This window comes from Sebastes umbrosus, chromosome 3 (genome assembly GCF_015220745.1).
Source record: "Sebastes umbrosus isolate fSebUmb1 chromosome 3, fSebUmb1.pri, whole genome shotgun sequence".
Lineage (NCBI taxonomy): Eukaryota > Metazoa > Chordata > Actinopteri > Perciformes > Sebastidae > Sebastes > Sebastes umbrosus.
In genome coordinates this window covers 4190250-4206917 of record NC_051271.1, presented here as the reverse complement: position 1 = coordinate 4206917, position 16668 = coordinate 4190250, and the positions used below count along the sequence as shown (strand labels likewise).

At 37.6% G+C, this 16668-nt stretch overlaps 3 protein-coding genes across 19 annotated transcripts in view; 1 reads left to right on the top strand and 2 right to left on the bottom strand.

Moving 5' to 3' along the window:
- LOC119484667 (85/88 kDa calcium-independent phospholipase A2-like) overlaps window positions 1-16668 on the bottom strand; it is a 119624-nt gene that overhangs the window by 52632 nt on the left and 50324 nt on the right. The window lies entirely within an intron of this gene.
- The window catches only part of LOC119484675 (B-cell receptor CD22-like), a 37189-nt gene that overhangs the window by 7273 nt on the left and 13248 nt on the right, over window positions 1-16668 (top strand). For 3 of the 8 annotated variants that reach the window (XM_037763676.1, XM_037763681.1, XM_037763680.1), the window contains exons 1-5: window positions 13988-14126; window positions 14434-14736; window positions 14819-15052; window positions 15206-15310; window positions 15957-16157. In XM_037763676.1, coding sequence (XP_037619604.1) covers window positions 14072-14126; window positions 14434-14736; window positions 14819-15052; window positions 15206-15310; window positions 15957-16157 — 898 coding nt within the window. In that variant the 5' untranslated portion in view covers window positions 13988-14071. Of the gene's footprint in view, window positions 1-6217; window positions 6363-6452; window positions 6687-6839; window positions 6945-7179; window positions 7390-8862; window positions 9169-13987; window positions 14127-14433; window positions 14737-14818; window positions 15053-15205; window positions 15311-15956; window positions 16158-16668 lie in introns of those variants that run through there. The other 5 variants (XM_037763679.1, XM_037763678.1, XM_037763682.1 and 2 more) reach the window with 4 other exon arrangements.
- Window positions 1536-16668, bottom strand: part of LOC119484704 (85/88 kDa calcium-independent phospholipase A2-like) — a 29481-nt gene continuing 14348 nt past the window's right edge. For both annotated transcript variants that reach the window (XM_037763739.1, XM_037763738.1), the window contains exons 3-5: window positions 4663-4778; window positions 3949-4022; window positions 1536-2837 (exon numbers count right to left, since the gene is read on the bottom strand). In XM_037763739.1, coding sequence (XP_037619667.1) covers window positions 2693-2837; window positions 3949-4022; window positions 4663-4778 — 335 coding nt within the window. In that variant the 3' untranslated portion in view covers window positions 1536-2692. The remainder of the gene's footprint in view (window positions 2838-3948; window positions 4023-4662; window positions 4779-16668) is intronic.

The window sequence follows — 16668 nt, the reverse complement described above, 5'->3', positions numbered from 1 at the left end:
AGTTAAGACAAAAACTGGTTCTCAAAAATATGTGCTGATTTTAGGTGTTAATAATATTAATAAACGTTAGTTATTTATAAATTGAGAAATGTGCAGATTCACTAACTTACAGTCGTAGTTATTACAGGATGGAAGTACAATGTTCCAGTTACTGTGTCCAACTACAGCTGTGTTTCTTAGCAGCTAAAGCAGTTCATGGTTGGTTTCTAAATTGAGAATTGTGCAGATTCACTAGCTGACAGTAGTAGCATTAATTATTATAGGATGGAATGTTTATTCCTTTTATTCGTGTTGTTTTGTTTTCAAGAGCAGCTAGCTAATGCTTTTCGTCCTTCTTCTATACAGTGTAGAGTTACAGCAGTGACCTGCAGCAGAAAGCTTCAGCTAGCTGAATACTGACTGTCCTCTTCGGTCTCCTGAAAGACCGCTAGGGGTCTCTGTGACGCCTTTTCTGGGTAGAGGCTAGAGGGTAGCCCCCAAACCGGGGAAACTCTCGCGAGACTGTTAATGTTGGGCATTGATCTGGAATAGTTAAAGTTAGGATAGGGCCGTCGGGCAGCAAATCTCGCGAGAGTTTTTGCAGATCTCAGATCGGATTTCGCGGTTTGGGGGCTTCCTTCTAGACACAACCCCTTTACTGGGGTATGATGCTTTTTATTAGATTAGATTAAACTTTATTGTCACTGCACAATAAGAATAGGTACTTTTTTTCATCTTTTTTTCCCTTTATTATACAAGATTCAATTACAAGCCTTTATGATATATTTCAATTGTCAAAAATTTAAATTCTTGTTGACCGTGTTGACAGCACTAAAGACAAAAACAACACAAAAAAGACATTCAAACAACAAATTGTTCCGTTAACAAAGAGTGAGGGTCCAACTCAAGCAGCATAAACAACTTCCATCTGTTGATATGGACCTTTAACCTTTAAATAAATCTATGAATAAAGTGTTTACGTAACAAAACTTAATTCATCATCACATTTAAAGGGTGTAGCGATATATCTTTAGATTGAAACCAGGCTCTGAAAGCCTTGTGAGTAAAGTTTTGACCATATAAGTTACAGGTTTATTCATGTATTTGCCACAATATCTTGTGTTTCTTATCTGAAAACACAAGATATTTTACTAATTTTATTCTACAAAGACAGCATCAACATCTAAAACTAAGTTTTAGTTGTTATCTATCTAACATACAGTAAGTCCTTACCTGTTGTTTTGAGTTTTGGTGATGGGGTGAACCTTTGTGTAATTGGATTATGGATTGTACCTTTAAATAAAGTTGTTTTATGCTTGTGCTCTGAGTTGTTTAATGGCCACACTAATTCATTGATAAAATATAGGGAAGATTAAATTAAACGCCAGATATTAAAGCAAAAGTGTGACTACAATATCAACATTTCATATTCATCTGTGAAATAATGTGAACCCAGCCACTCATTCAGTCACTTTTTATATCTTGTTTTTTACTGTTTACTTACTTACTATATCTTTATTGTTTACTTGCTTATTTATTAGATTTTGTTATGTTTGTTACAGATGCCTCTTGTTGTTTGGACTGTCCCCGTTTGCTGCTGTAATCCTGCAGATTTCCCCGCTGTGGGACTAATAAAGGATTATCTTATTTTATCTTATAACAAAGAAACAAAACAGCAACTTAAGTCCATATTAATATATTGTATTACCATACAAGTATACACTTCAGTAATTAATCCAAATACAAAAAAACATAGGAAATCATTTGTTGTGCAAGTAGCAGTGGGTCTTCTGTTTCTTTCTCTTTCAAGTAAATTGAATCTTCAAGTCTAGTTTTAAGTCCAGTACGTGTTAAATATGCGCTCAAGACACAGTAGACTGAGAGGTTGTAACAGTGAGCAAGCAAGTTATTTGTGGGCGTATTGTGTTTAAAGTCAGTATAAATAACTTGTATAGTAAAGACCTGGAAATGTGTTGTGGAGAAAAGAAAGGAAATGGTACAAATGTGGGTCCCTGACATATAAGGCAGAGCTGGTTCATCGTCACCACCATCCACACTGTGCTACAGTACATGTACACTGCATATGGTGTAATAGTACTGCAAGGTCCCCTTGATCATATGGCCTTATATGACATGTCTGTATAATGAGTTTCTTAGTATTTACGTGGGTTAAAAAGAGGAACAAGAGGAGGAGGAATGAGGAGGAGTGTTACAGTTTAATCACAAACAATAAGAGTTGTAACCCAACACTAAAGAGAGAGAGAGAGGGGGGGTGGAGGGGTTGACAGTTAGCAGTCAGTGTGTGCTACTTTGAGTTTGATACCACCACTTCCTCCTACATTTCCTCTGTATTCACACATCAAAGATGAGAAAACGTCACGCTCTCCTTCACCGGTTTATGTACAAACTTAATGAACCATTATAGTGATGATAAGGTCAGTGATACGGTCGCATGATGCTACATAACTTGCTGTTCAGTAGGCTACGTTAATCTTGATTCACACATTTGCTCCTGACATTTCAGCGTAAATATGAGAGTCATTGCGGTCAAGGAGTTTGAAAGAAAGAGCACACCAACACAGACGTTACAATCTTGAATCACATGGCTCGCTCATCTTTTGACTCCGCTCACGGGTCTCTGCCGTCAGCTTCCATATTCTCCATCTCCTCTGCTCTTCGCAGCCTCCTCCTCCGTGTGATGTTTCTGGTGCTTTCATTTGTTCAGCAGCACCTTTGCCAGAGACTGCAGGTTTTCCCTCTTCTCGTACAGGTACATCTGGGTCTCCCACAGCATGTCCACCAGGACCGCGTCACTCACCTCATCCAGCATCACCTCCTGAGACAGCTGGGGACTCAATCTGCACAAAAGACAATAAACAGCTTCAAAGTACTGGACAAATGACAATGTGACAAACACTAATAATGAAATCCTGCAGACTTGTGTTTGAATAAAGTGTTATGTATTCCTCGTCGTCATGCAGAAACCTACGTCAGGTCACGATGTGGGAAACAGTTTTTAGAGGGCTTGAAAGGAAAATAGCATTTTGATGCTAAAATATACTTTGACCAAAATGCAAATGTTTGTATTTGAATACATAAGGAACACCACTGGGAAGATACAGAATGATATACAAACCTAAAATAAATGACAAAAGAATGGACCCACCCTTTAACTGACTAAACTGGACTTGATATGACTGTTAAAGGTTAAACACTTGTTTGATGACAGGTGTTCTCTTCCTGTTGACTCTAAAGCTGTCAAGTAAATTATTTAAAGGGGAACTATTATGCTTTTCCTTATTTTCTGTCATATATATATATATATAACGTTACAATGTCATATGTTCATATTAAACGTGGCCAAAGTGTCAAATAATGAGGTAAACGTATGTAAAAGTATTTCCTGTAACAAAACCATTAGGCTTCAGACTGGCTTCTGACCGTTGTCAACACTTTCCAACGTTTTATTCTACTGTGGCTACAAGATTACGTCAGTTCCTACCAGATTTCTTTATAGTGAATTATTAGCAGAAATAATGGCTATAAGTATGAAAGTGAGGGTCTCAATAGCTAACTTCATATGCATGTCATGGTGGTGTATTTGCTTGCTCAGAATCCTTTATGATTATACTGCATTTCCTTGATTTAATTGGCGGTCTGATTGTATGAGCAGTCAAACAAGCTGAATTGTCACTCGTCACTCAGCTATAGCACCTAATTGTTTCCTTTTTGCCGGCCGTATCTGTCTAGTCTGTGTCATTAAACACTACACTTTGCAGCACTTGTGTCATTAAAGATAAACTGATGGCTTAAAACACAGAAGAGGAAGAAAGAGTGTGAGAAAATGAGAGACAAAGAGAAGTGGGCAAAAGAGGAGATGGAGTGATAAAGATGTCAAGACAGAAAAAAAGGAAGAGAACCGGCTGAATTAATGAGAAGCAAAGTGCAGCAGGTTGGTAGTCAGCTGACCTGTGGTAGATGGTGTCGATCATTTCACACCAGGCTCCGGCTCTGTCCACTGCACAGCCATCAGAGTCTGTAGACTGTCCAGTCAGAGAGAGAGAGAAACAAAAAGACACTTTCTGAAATGCTATAATTGTTATTATGTCCAAAATATCAGGAATATTAAAATGCTCCACATAGAGTGGATGAATTCATATGAAAAAACTAGGGCTGTCAAAGTTAATGCGATAATAACGCGTTAACACAAATTTGTTTTTATACTTACTAATTGTTGTGAAGGAGGCTAAATAACGCTCCAAACTCCATACTTCATTTTCAAAGGGGTTCCTTGACCTCTGACCTCAAGATATGTGAATGAACATGGGTTCTATGGGTACCCACGAGTATCCCCTTTACAGACATGCTACCCAAAGCTCATGACTATAGGTGAGGGTTGGAACATAGATAGAGCGGTAAGTTGAGAGCGTTGCCTTCCGGCTCAGCTCCCTCTTCACCACAACGGTCCGGTACAGCACCCGCACTACTGCTGACGCCGCACCGAACCGAGCCGCCTGTCCATCTCCTGCTCCGTTTTACCCTCACTGGTGAACAAGACCCCGAGATACTTACGCTCGCTTGGGACAGTGACTCACTCCCAACCCGGAGGGCGCAATCCACCGCCCTCCAAAACAGATTATATCATTATAATATTATTATATACGTATATGGCTCTGTACTCACACAGTCCACCAGCATCTTGCCCAGCTCCTTGGCTCCCGCGAAGCTCTTGGCCAGCTCCAGAGGGTTGGAGGGTCGGAAAACATCCACAGAGCTCACCACCACCTGAAGAGGTTTACCTGCAGATACACAGCAGCACAGATATGATGCTATAGTAACTATTGACTTTCACTTATTATCAATGTACGTTCTTGCCAGGTATAAATTAACCATTTCAAATACATCTAAATCTTAGAATTGTGGAAGACTGTCTTTACTAATCTGTCTGGTCGTAGCAGAGCCAGAATTTAAAAAGGATTGTGGGAAACAAAGTTTGGAAGGAGATTCACTGAGATGTTGTAGATAAATGCAAGAAAATAAAATAAAAAATACTATTGCTTCTTAATGGAAGTGTGTGTGTGTGCATTTTGTGATGACGTGGCTCTCAGTGTCTGACTGGTTGGCCACATCTACTCTATAGCACAGATCACTTTGCCAGAAAAGCTTGTTTTAATCACTGTGTGGCAGTTTCTAGTGTTCTTCATGTTGTGTTACGTTATGGATGATTTTCAGCTGTGACTGCAAAACAATTTTTCTAAAATAGTTTTTACTGTCAAATATATATGGTGCTCTGCATGTGATGCATGAACTAAAAGATCATAGCTATTTGCGGCTGCAGCTTTTTCTTCCACCACAGAACATCCACAGACGGCTTCACACGTCTCTGCTCTCACACCTCTCACACCTCTAGCTCCTCTCAAATGACTAAATATGACGTCAAATAACTACTGTGCTATTTAGGTTCTTCACTGGAAGTCTTTTATTTGACTAAGAATAATAATGAGGAAGGAAGTGACTGTTTGGTGTCAGAGCTGCAGTTTGTCTTCCAGCCGCCCTCACACTGGCCAACAGTCCATTCTGTCTCTGGAAGAAGACTGCTGTTGATTTTCATCATCCGCTTATATTCTTTATTTTTTATAAAGGTTTTATAAACACAGCAGTTGCAATAAGGTCATTAAATTATAGAATCACCTTTCTGATTAGAAGCTGAAGACGACAGCAGCCATGTTGATATCAGGAGCTGGATATGTGTTTATGGGTTTCATCCTGTTCATCTCAGGTATGAATGACTGTTTATCCTTTCTTATATAATAATAATTAACTGTGATCTGTTAAAACAATTTTTTAGGGAGCATACAGTAGGTGTTCATTTGTAGACAAATCAGATTGATTTAAAAGAAAATGTTAGCCATCAAGATTTTCACATATTCTGCTGTTACGAGCTCTTTAGATGTATTACAGTACATCATTAAGATCCTTTACAGCATCATACTACTATCATTGACCAGTTAGTAAAGAGAAGAATGTTACAAGAAGTATAAATGTGTCCAGATGTTTGCTGATAAAATCTTCTGTTAAAGGGGTTCAGGGACGAACAAAGAGCATCTGTGCTTTAAAAGGTTCATCAGTGGATCTGCCCTGCTCAGCTCAACATCCCACTTCAACCAGGAAATGGTACACTGGACACTCGATTGGCAACAACAACTACACTCTGAATGAGATCTCTGCAGATGGAAATCGTGTAACATACAAAATGTCTGCAGAGAGTAACTTCACTCTGACAATCAAAGATCTGACAGAGAGGGATGGGAACTATTACTGCTGCAGTGAAACTGACAAACCAGAAAACTGCTGGGGAAACAGTATTCAGCTCCGTGTTGCAGGTACAGTGGTTGTCAATAATTCATTACTAATTTATTACTTTAAGAATATTAACAATATATATGAAGTCTAAATCAACGAAATTATCCCAGACCTGCAGGTGAAGGTGATTCCCACCACAGAGGGACAGACAGTAACACTGATATGTAGCACCAGCTGTCCTCTGACTGAAAACCCTGCAGTCTACATCTGGTACAAGAACAGAGAGTTCCTCTATCAGGACTGGTCTCCCTGGTACCAACAGCTGGTCAGCAGTGAGGAAGCAGTCACATACTCCTGTGCTATCAAAGGCTACGAGGACCTCAGAGCCCCTCAAGTCTCAGTGGGTGAGTGACAACCATCAGCTCCTCATCATGTTACACAATCTGTAGTCTAACAAGTTACACTTTCAAGAAAAGTGGAATCATTGAGAAACAACAACTCACAATACATCTGACCATCACAAATATAAATAAGGTATCTCTTTTCTTTTTGTCCAGATTCTGTCTCATCGACCTGCTTTAAAGTGACCTATGCTAAAGGAAGAATGTGTTCTTCTCAGCAGACATCAGAGGATGAGCCCTGCTCCATCACATATCCAACAGGTTGAGTTTACATAAACATCCACAAACACACCTCCCACCCCCACACCTCTAAGACATATCTTTGCTCTTTTCTTTTCTAATTTGCATTTAAAAGTTAAAAGCACAGCAACCATGGTCTTACACCTTCTCTTTTGCTGGATAAACCATGCTTTGAGTTTATATCTAATAATGTATGTAGTTATTAATTGATTTAATCGAACAACTGATGAAAAATGTATTTGTTATCTCCCAACAGAAATACATGTTCAAATGAGTCCTGCAGTCACACCAGACCATGTCATACTGACCTGTAACTCCAGCTGTCCTCCAACTGCCTTTATATGGTATAAGAGCAGATATTTAGTTAGACAGTATGAGAAACCACCGTTTATATTTCCCACCACTTCTGCTGAAAGTTTCTCCTGTGCTGTAAAAGGCCATGAGGATCTGCACTCTGCTGAAGTCTGTGAGTACGAACTAACTTATAAACTTAAAAAATGGGATATTTGTGTGAATGGTCTACAAATCACAATGAGAGATATCATGATTTTAATATTGATTGATTGATTTAATCTTGTTTTTGTAGTGTTATGATCAGGGTTGGAAATGAACACCAGTCAAATGCTGATAAAATATGGAAGTGGCTGCTAGATTTGCTTCACTCACCAGCCGAAAAAACATGATACTCTATTGAGTGGCTGGTAGATTTTGGATAGAGCTGGTACGATACACCTATCTCCTGATTCGATACTATTACGATACTTGGATACCAATTTGACATGTATTGTGATTTTTAAGTATTGCGATTCAATATTATGATTTATTGTGATTTCTGTTAATGTTTTTAACACTAGACTATGGGAAAAAAGTTGAATCATACACTTCTAGAGACTTATATATTGGAAAATATCTAAATTAATACAGTAAAAATGTTTGATTTTCAGCATGTATGTAGTCAGAGATGTCCTGAAGTCAAATATATCAGTCATTGTCAGGAATTATTTATTCATTGTTTTCCAGCAACCCAAAAGTCAAACAATAAAGACATTTCCCTCATAAATTAGTTGTTTTTAATTTATAAGGGACATGTAATGTTTTAAACTTCTGGTGAATACAATCCAAATCAATCTTATTTCCATATATGTATTTTGTATATACAGTTCCCTTTGTTAACACCTTATTTCGAAAACCGGACGTAGTCACACATGTATACTTCCTCTAACTTCACCAAGTCCGTCTCTAGCTCTCCCGTCAGCTCTGTTCTCTTTATACATCCATGGTCAGCTCCATCGGGGCCGTTTGAATGCATTTAACATAAATGTCAGTATATGGGTGCTCTACAGTTGTAGCATCGGCCCATTTGACCACGGAGATGAGAGTGACGGCCGGCTTGACCGCACGTTACCGCAATACAATAACATTTCCTGTCTATGACAGAGTTAGCATGCAGCTTTAGCCGTGATGTCTAGCTCTGCTTTTCTTGCAATGTGTGAAACCCAAAGTGTTTCCATACTTTACTGGATTTAAATGTGAGGATGCAGGTCGTGTCCAAGCGGACCCTCCGCCGTTTTCTACTTTCTTGCTTTGGCTCGCTGTGGTTTGTTTTGGTTGACAGATACAGAACGGATATGATGTCACGTTACTCAGACTACAACAACAAAAGCAGTAACTTCCTTCTACCTCCACATAGACTCAAATTAAGCAAATATATTGATTTTGGCATTAAAAAATAATATCAAAATTGTAACAAAAAAAATTGCGACACATACTGTAGGTGAATTGATTTTTTCTCATCCCTAATTTTAGAATCCACCAGCCACAGTGGCAGGTGGACAAAAAAGTTCATTTCCAACACTGGTTATGATTCACATATCTTTACATTTTATCTGTAGAAGGTACTTAAAGTGAAACTGCCTCTTGTTTCTTATCTATATTTCAGGTCCTGATAACAGCAACTGCTGGAGTGTGAATTATGTCAGCAGGAGAATCTGTGCTCTGGAAGGTTCTTCAGTGAACATTTCTAGTGAATATCCTGAGAACCAGCAGCCAAAATATAAATTATGGTATAAAATAAAGAGAAGTGGGAAAGAAGAAGGTGAAGATCGAATGAAGGCTGCAGGTCGTGTGGAGTATCATGACAACATGAAGAATCACCACATCCTGAGAATCAATAACCTGAAGAAGGATGACTCAGCAGAATACACATTCACAATCCAGAAACCTGGAGTTACTTTAGTTGTGACAGGTAATACTTTAGATTAAATACATTATTTTTGTATAGTGAATTGAATCGGCCTTTCAGTAATTTCAAACAAGTCAATAATTAAATGCAACTTATCAACTTTGTCTCAATTAGAAGAGCTGCATTCAATCTACTGCTTCTTCTACTGTCTTCTAAAGGTTGGGATAGGTGGTTGGGTGTAAAACATGCGACTTTGACACTAGAGATCACAGTTCACGTCCCATCTCCTACAAACACACAATACTGGTTACTTTATAGCATGAAGGAGATCTTTCTCTAACCTTAACTACGTACTATAGTTTTTAAACTTAACCAGACCTAACTTAACACGTATATGAGTCTTTTACAGTATGTGGGTTGTTTAAGAAGACACTGACAAACAACCTATTTTATTGTATAGGTATGAGGACTTACTGAGGATTTACTGACCGCTCTAACCATCTTTCAGGTCTGAAAGTTCACTTTAGTCCTTCTGCAGTGGTGACAGAGGACCAGAGAGTCACACTGACCTGCAGTACCAGCTGTCCTCTGACTGACAACACAAACTACATCTGGTTCTTCAACAGTCAACCTCTGACCCTGACAGAGAACCAAAACAAACACCTGGTTCTAGACCCAGTCAGCAGTCAGCATGCAGGAAACTACTCCTGTGCTGTCAGAACCCACAACAACAGCAGCTCTCGATGAAGAGACTCTCACTGTCCATGAGTATGAGGGGGAAATGGACACCAGCAGCAGCTGCAGGAGTCTGTGCTGCTCTCCTGGTTATAATACCCCTCTCTGTCTTCTGCTGGATCAGGTGAGCAACACTGTCCTCTGTTTCAGAGGAATGACATTCACACACTAACCTGAAATCACTTATTCACTCACATATTCATTTATTCCATAAACCAGAAGAAAGGGGACTTCCAGTCAATCTCCAAGAGCTGAAACATCACACAACATGGAGCAGGTAAAAAACAGGATTTATACAATTATTCTGCTCCATTAGAGAGACATCACTGTCTTCTATCCTGCTCTTCTTCAAAAGTAATGATCATTTCTTCACAGACAGGACAGCAGCTTCAATTTATGCCTCTCAGGTTTTAATCTGTCTCACTTAAATCCTAACCCTCTAATCCTGTAGACTTCTCTTCAGTTGTGCTCATCACCTGGTCGCGTTCCTGCTAAACTGCTCAATGCTTTCTCTCAGCTTTTTATTGGTTAAATAAACAACATTTTATTGCTACAGTACGACATTTTTACAATATAATAGGCAAATAGCTATGGAGGACGAAGCCTGCCAAAATCAAAAACAAATGAATCAATAAATAAATGACTCGATAAATAAGTAAATAAATAAATAGACCATTAAAGGTAGCAAAAGTTATATTAAAAAAAATGTTTGATTGATAAAATGTGATATAAATTGATATTTCTTTTTTAATTGGCTTTTTTTATTTATTTACCTTTGCCTTAATTCCCTTATTTATTTACTCTTGTTTAATTTCGACTTTTATTTATTATTATTTAAAAAAAATTCTTTAGTGAAATTCTTTATTTTTGCATTCATTTTTATTTATGTATCTTTGCATTTATTATATATTTATTTATTATTCATGCATTTATTTTTTATTTATTTTATATTTATTTTTAAATGTATAGGTTTAATAATTCATGAAACTATATACATGAATAAATAAAAGTGGAAATTAAAAAAAGGGGTAAATAAATAAGGGAATTAATGCAAAGGTAAATACATAAAAAAGCAAATTAAAACAGAAATATCAATTTATGTTTTATATTTGATCAATTAATTAAGAACTACAGTTATTTTTAACATACTTTTTTCTGGTTTTAGTGGCAAATTTATTTATTTATCGAGTCATTTATTTACTTATTTTTTATTCTGGCAGGTTCTGTCGTCCATAAATATCAGCCTTTTGTAATTCACTGGATATCATCCAGTCATGATGTTCACTATTGACAGGAAAGGTATTTAAAACCTGCAATTAAATAGTGTTTTCGTTGCATAGTTTTAATGAGCCAATACATTAATCCTTTTTCTAAAATAATCTTAATTTAATAATATAAATGGAGGATGGAACCTGCCAAAATAAAAAATAAATGAATAAATGACTCGATAAATGAAAAAATGTACCATTAAAAGTAGCAAAAAATGTATGAAAAACAAATGTAGTCATTAATGAATTGATAAAATGAGACATAAATTGAGATTTGTTTCAATTTGTTTTTTTATTTATATACCTTTGCATTTATTCTCTTATTTTTTAACTCTTCTGTTTAATTTCCACTTTTATTTATTCACGTATTTATTTTTATAATTTTTTTACTGTATTTATTCATTTATTTTATTATTCTAAAATAACCTTTGGGATGAAACACTAAATACGTGAACACATTTTCAAGCCACCAAACATTTGCAAAATATAACTAAAAAGGCATCAAAAAACTCTCATCAATTGAGCTCTAGTTGAACATTATAATGCTCTGATAGGAGGATCAGCCAAACTTTTGAATGTAAAGTCATTTTATGTGTCTTGTCTCCTCAGATAAACCCCGGTTCCATGTATGAAAACATATCAGCTCGATCAGCAGAGCAGGATGACCATCACTATGGCAGACTCCACTTCTCTGAGGACCACACAGATGATCTCTACTCCACCCTAGAGCCTTCTAGCTAAACAAAACTTTGTTACCATGGTATTTTGTAAGAGACCCTCCCCTGAAGGTTTAAGTGACTAGAATAACTAAAGTAACATAGCAGGGACCGGCAAGTGTAAAGCAAAGTGCAAACATAAGGGCAAGCTCATATTTCTTTCTGCTGAACGCAATGAGAAACTTTTCTGTCTGATATAGCAGACTTCACTGTAACAATTCAGCAGCTTTTCAGTTCACTTCATGCTAATGTGGACCGCAGGTTTCCCAAAAGTACTGAGCTTCACAAGCACAAGCATGCCAACAAACCTGAGCTCTTTAAGACACATCTTCAAATAGGAGGTGTGATGCACTTTGCCTGTGTGTAGGATGCAAGTGGACGAGCAGCTGAAGAGCTAAGAGCGAGTAGACTGCAGCATGCAACACTGTGTGAAAACTCCCAACAATGATTTGAGAACAGATTCCATGTTTTACAAGCAAAGAGGCCACAGATCAGATCAGTTGAAAGCCCCATTAGTGGCAGGTGAATCAGCGTCTCAACTAGGGACAAAGAGTGTAGAAGCACAGAGACTAAACTCTGGTGCTTTTTTGACAACAGCCGCTAGATGGCGCTTCCGCCATTTTGGACTGAAAACTCCAATGAGTCTGTGTCCATGGATGTATAAAGAGACGTCTGTAAATCAGAGGATCTTTTTTTTTTTTTTTTAGATGAGTCAGCTTTCCAGTACGAGCAGCTAAATATCCATCATTTAAATCATGATGTCCTAAAAGTTGTAAAATGAGCTAACAGCTGAATCCAGAGTTATTTTCCTCGGCATAATGAACGTGCATCAGACCCACGGGACTGCACCGTCCTGCACGCTCAGATGACATATCCGGTTCTGCCAGCTTCCTGCTAGCTGTATGCGGCTGTAATAATGGATATATTGGCTGTAATTCATCACTTTTATTATCTTATAATACACCCATGGGCTGTATGCTGTAAGCCTGTACCGTGGTGGATGTATTAACGTCTCTGTTCCCAAACAACCGGCTATCGGCCGGTAGCTAGTAGTGCTAGTAGCATGACATAAACAGAGTTTAATGTAGTTGTAGGCTATTTACTGAAACGCAGGGCAAAATAACAGGACACAACGTCTTATACATCTATGGTCTGTGGTCTATTGGACTCCATTTATGATCCTTGACATGAAAAAGTTTGAGATTGCTCTCAAAATCTGTGTGCTGCATTTTACTAACTTCCATTTATGTCCATCGCTCACTTTATGCTCCTCTGGGAAGCAGCCGGGCAAAAAAGTTGAATATGTAAGTAAGTAAATAGTTATAATAGTATGTATATTTATAATATTTTTACTGCTCAACACAAGGTCATTTCAGTAGAGACATTAAAATGATGACAATAGAATAGAAATAATTTTGCTTTACTTTTGTACGGCACTACGGCGGAAGCGTAGCTTTGCTGCTGGGCGCTGACGTTGCAATGGAACGAACAATTGACTTTCACTTCTTAGCAACATACGTTCTTTGCTAGGCATAATGTTGTAGCTAAATGCAAGAAAATAAAATAAAATACTATTGATTCTTAATGGAAATGTGTGTGTGTGCATTTTGTGATGACGTGACTCTCAGTGTCTGACTGGTTGGCCACATCTAATCTATAGCACAGATCACTTTGCCAGAAAAGCTTGTTTTCATCACTGTGTGGCAGTTTCTAGTGTGCTTCATGTTGTGTTACGTTATGGATGATTTTCAGCTGTGACTGCAAAAAAAAGTTTTTGTTAAACAGTTTTTACTGTCAAAAATATATGGTGCTCTACATGTGATGAGGTGAACTAAAAGATCGTAGCTATTTGTGGCTGCAGCTTTTTTTTTTCACCACAAAACATCCACAGACGGCTTCACATGTCTCTGCTCTCACACCTCTATATCCTCTCACACCTCTCACTCCTCTTAAATGACGTCAAATAACTACTGTGCTATATCGGTTCTTCACTGGAAGTCTCTTATTTGACTAAGAATAATATTGAGGAAGGAAGTGACTGTTTGGTGTCAGAGCTGCAGTTTGTCTTCCAGCCGCCCTCACACTGACCAACAGTCCATTCTGTCTCTGGAAGAAGACTGCTGTTGATTTTCATCATCCATTTATATTCTTTATGTTTTATATAGTTTTTATAAACACAGCAGTTGTAATAAGGTCATTAAATTATAGAATCACATTTCTGATTAGAAGCTGAAGACGACAGCAGCCATGTTGATATCAGGAGCTGGATGTGTGTTTATGGGTTTCATCCTGTTCATCTCAGGTATGAATGACTGTTTATCCTTTCTTATATAATAATAATTAATTGTGATCTGTTTAAAAACTAAATCTTTTTTTACAGAGTTTGCAGTATGTGTTGATTTGTTGACAAATCAGATTGATTCAAAAGAAAATGTTAGCCATCAAGTTTTCACATATTCTGCTGTTACAAGCTCTTTAGATGTATTACAGTACATCATTAAGATCCTTCACAGCATCATACTACTATCATTGACCAGTTAGCAAAGAGAAGAATGTTACAAGAAGTATAAATGTGTCCAGATGTTTACTGATGAAATCTTCTGTTAAAGGGGTTCAGGGACGAGCAAACAGCATCTGTGCTTTAAAAGGTTCATCAGTGGATCTGCCCTGCTCAGATCAACATCCCACTCCAAGCATGAAATGGTACACTGTACACTCGATTGGCAACAACAACTACACTCTGAATGAGATCTCTGCAGATGGAAATCGTGTAACATACAACATGTCTGCAGAGAGTAACTTCACTCTGACAATCAAAGATCTGACAGAGAGGGACAGAAACTTTTACTGCTGCAGAGAAACTGACAAACCAGAAAACTGCAGGGAAAACAGAATTCAGCTCCATGTTGCAGGTACAGTGGCTGTCAGTATTTTACTATTTTAAAACTAATATCAGTATATGAATTCTTATTTTCAACATCATGATGATCCCAGACCTGCAGGTGAAGGTGATTCCCACCACAGAGGGACAGACAGTAACACTGATATGTAGCACCAGCTGTCCTCTGACTGAAAACCCTGCAGTCTACATCTGGTACAAGAACAGAGAGTTCCTCTATCAGGACTGGTCTCCCTGGTACCAACAGCTGGTCAGCAGTGAGGAAGCAGTCACATACTCCTGTGCTATCAAAGGCTACGAGGACCTCAGAGCCCCTCAAGTCTCAGTGGGTGAGTGACAACCATCAGCTCCTCATCATGTTACACAGCCTGTAGTCTAACAAGTTACACTTTCAAGAAAAGTGGAATCATTGAGAAACAAAAACAAACAATACATCTAACCATCACAAATATAAATAAGGTATCTCATTTATTTTTGTCCAGATTCTGTCTCATCGACCTGCTTTAAAGTGACCTATGCTAAAGGGACAATGTGTTCTTCTCAGCAGACATCAGAGAATGAGCCCTGCTCCATCACATATCCAACAGGTTGAGTTTACAGAAACATCCACAAACACACCTCCTACCCCCACACCTCTAATCCTTTAAACTCATTGTAAGAGCTTTTTATTTGTTGTTAGTATTTATTTGTTGTTTTACTAATAATAAGTAGTATTGTTTGATTTATTATTCTAGGAGTTTACTGAGATTCGATTTTTGATAGCGTTCTCCTTTAAAAGTTATTTGTTGAGTTTAACTATTTTCTTGTTTAGTATATTTAGTTTTTTGCGTAATTAGTATTTTGTTTTCTTTGGGTACCTGCAGTTATATAAGTAGGTAGGCAGGTAGGACCATAATGCACCTGGGTGGGCTTATGGTTTTTTACCAGAACAAGAGAGGCAGCAACATCCACGTTTTCTTTATGCTTTGTTTGCTTGCTTGCTTTTGGATAAATAAATCATCAGAATGATGATTGGTTGGATGGATGACTGATTTTGACTTTTTCTGAAAAATGGCCACTGCATTCTTATCTTTACTTTTTTTCTTTTCTAATTTGTATTTTGTTAAAAGCACAATAACCAGAGTTTTACACCTTCTCTCTTCCTGGATCAATCATGTTTTGAGTTTATATATAATATAATACATTTATTTAATCGAACAATTGATGAAAAATGTATTTATCTTCTCCCAACAGAAGTAAATGTTCAAATGAGTCCTGCAGCCGTACCAGACCATGTCAGAGTGACCTGTAACTCCAGCTGTCCTCCAACTGCCTTTATATGGTATAGGAGCAGCTATTCAGTGATAACGAAAGAGGTTACAGTTTCCAACACTTCTGTTGAAAGTTTCTCCTGTGCTGTAAAAGGCCGTGAGGATCTGCGCTCTGCTGAAGTCTGTGAGTACGAACCAATTTATAAACTTATAAAATGGGATATTTGTGTTAATGGTCTACAAATGGCAACGAGAAATATGATGATTTTAATATTGATTGATTGATTTAATCATTTTTTTGTAGTATTCATAAGGATTGGAAATGAACACCAGCCAAATGCCTGTAAAATATGCAAGTGGCTGCTAGATTTGCTTCACTCACCAGCCAAAAAAACATGATACTCTATTGAGTGGTTGCTAGATTTTGGATTGAGCTGGTACGATACACCTATCTCCTGATTCGATACTATCAAGATACTTGGGTGCCGATTTGATATGTAGTGCGATTTTTAAGTATAGTAATTCTATAAGTATTGCATCTCAATATTAGGATTTATTGTGATTTAACACTTGACCATGGGGAAAAGTTGAATCATTCACTTCTAGGGATTATTACTTTGAAAAATATCTAAATTAATACAGTAAACATGTTTGATTTTCAGCATGTATGTAGTCAGAGATGTCCTGAAGTCAAA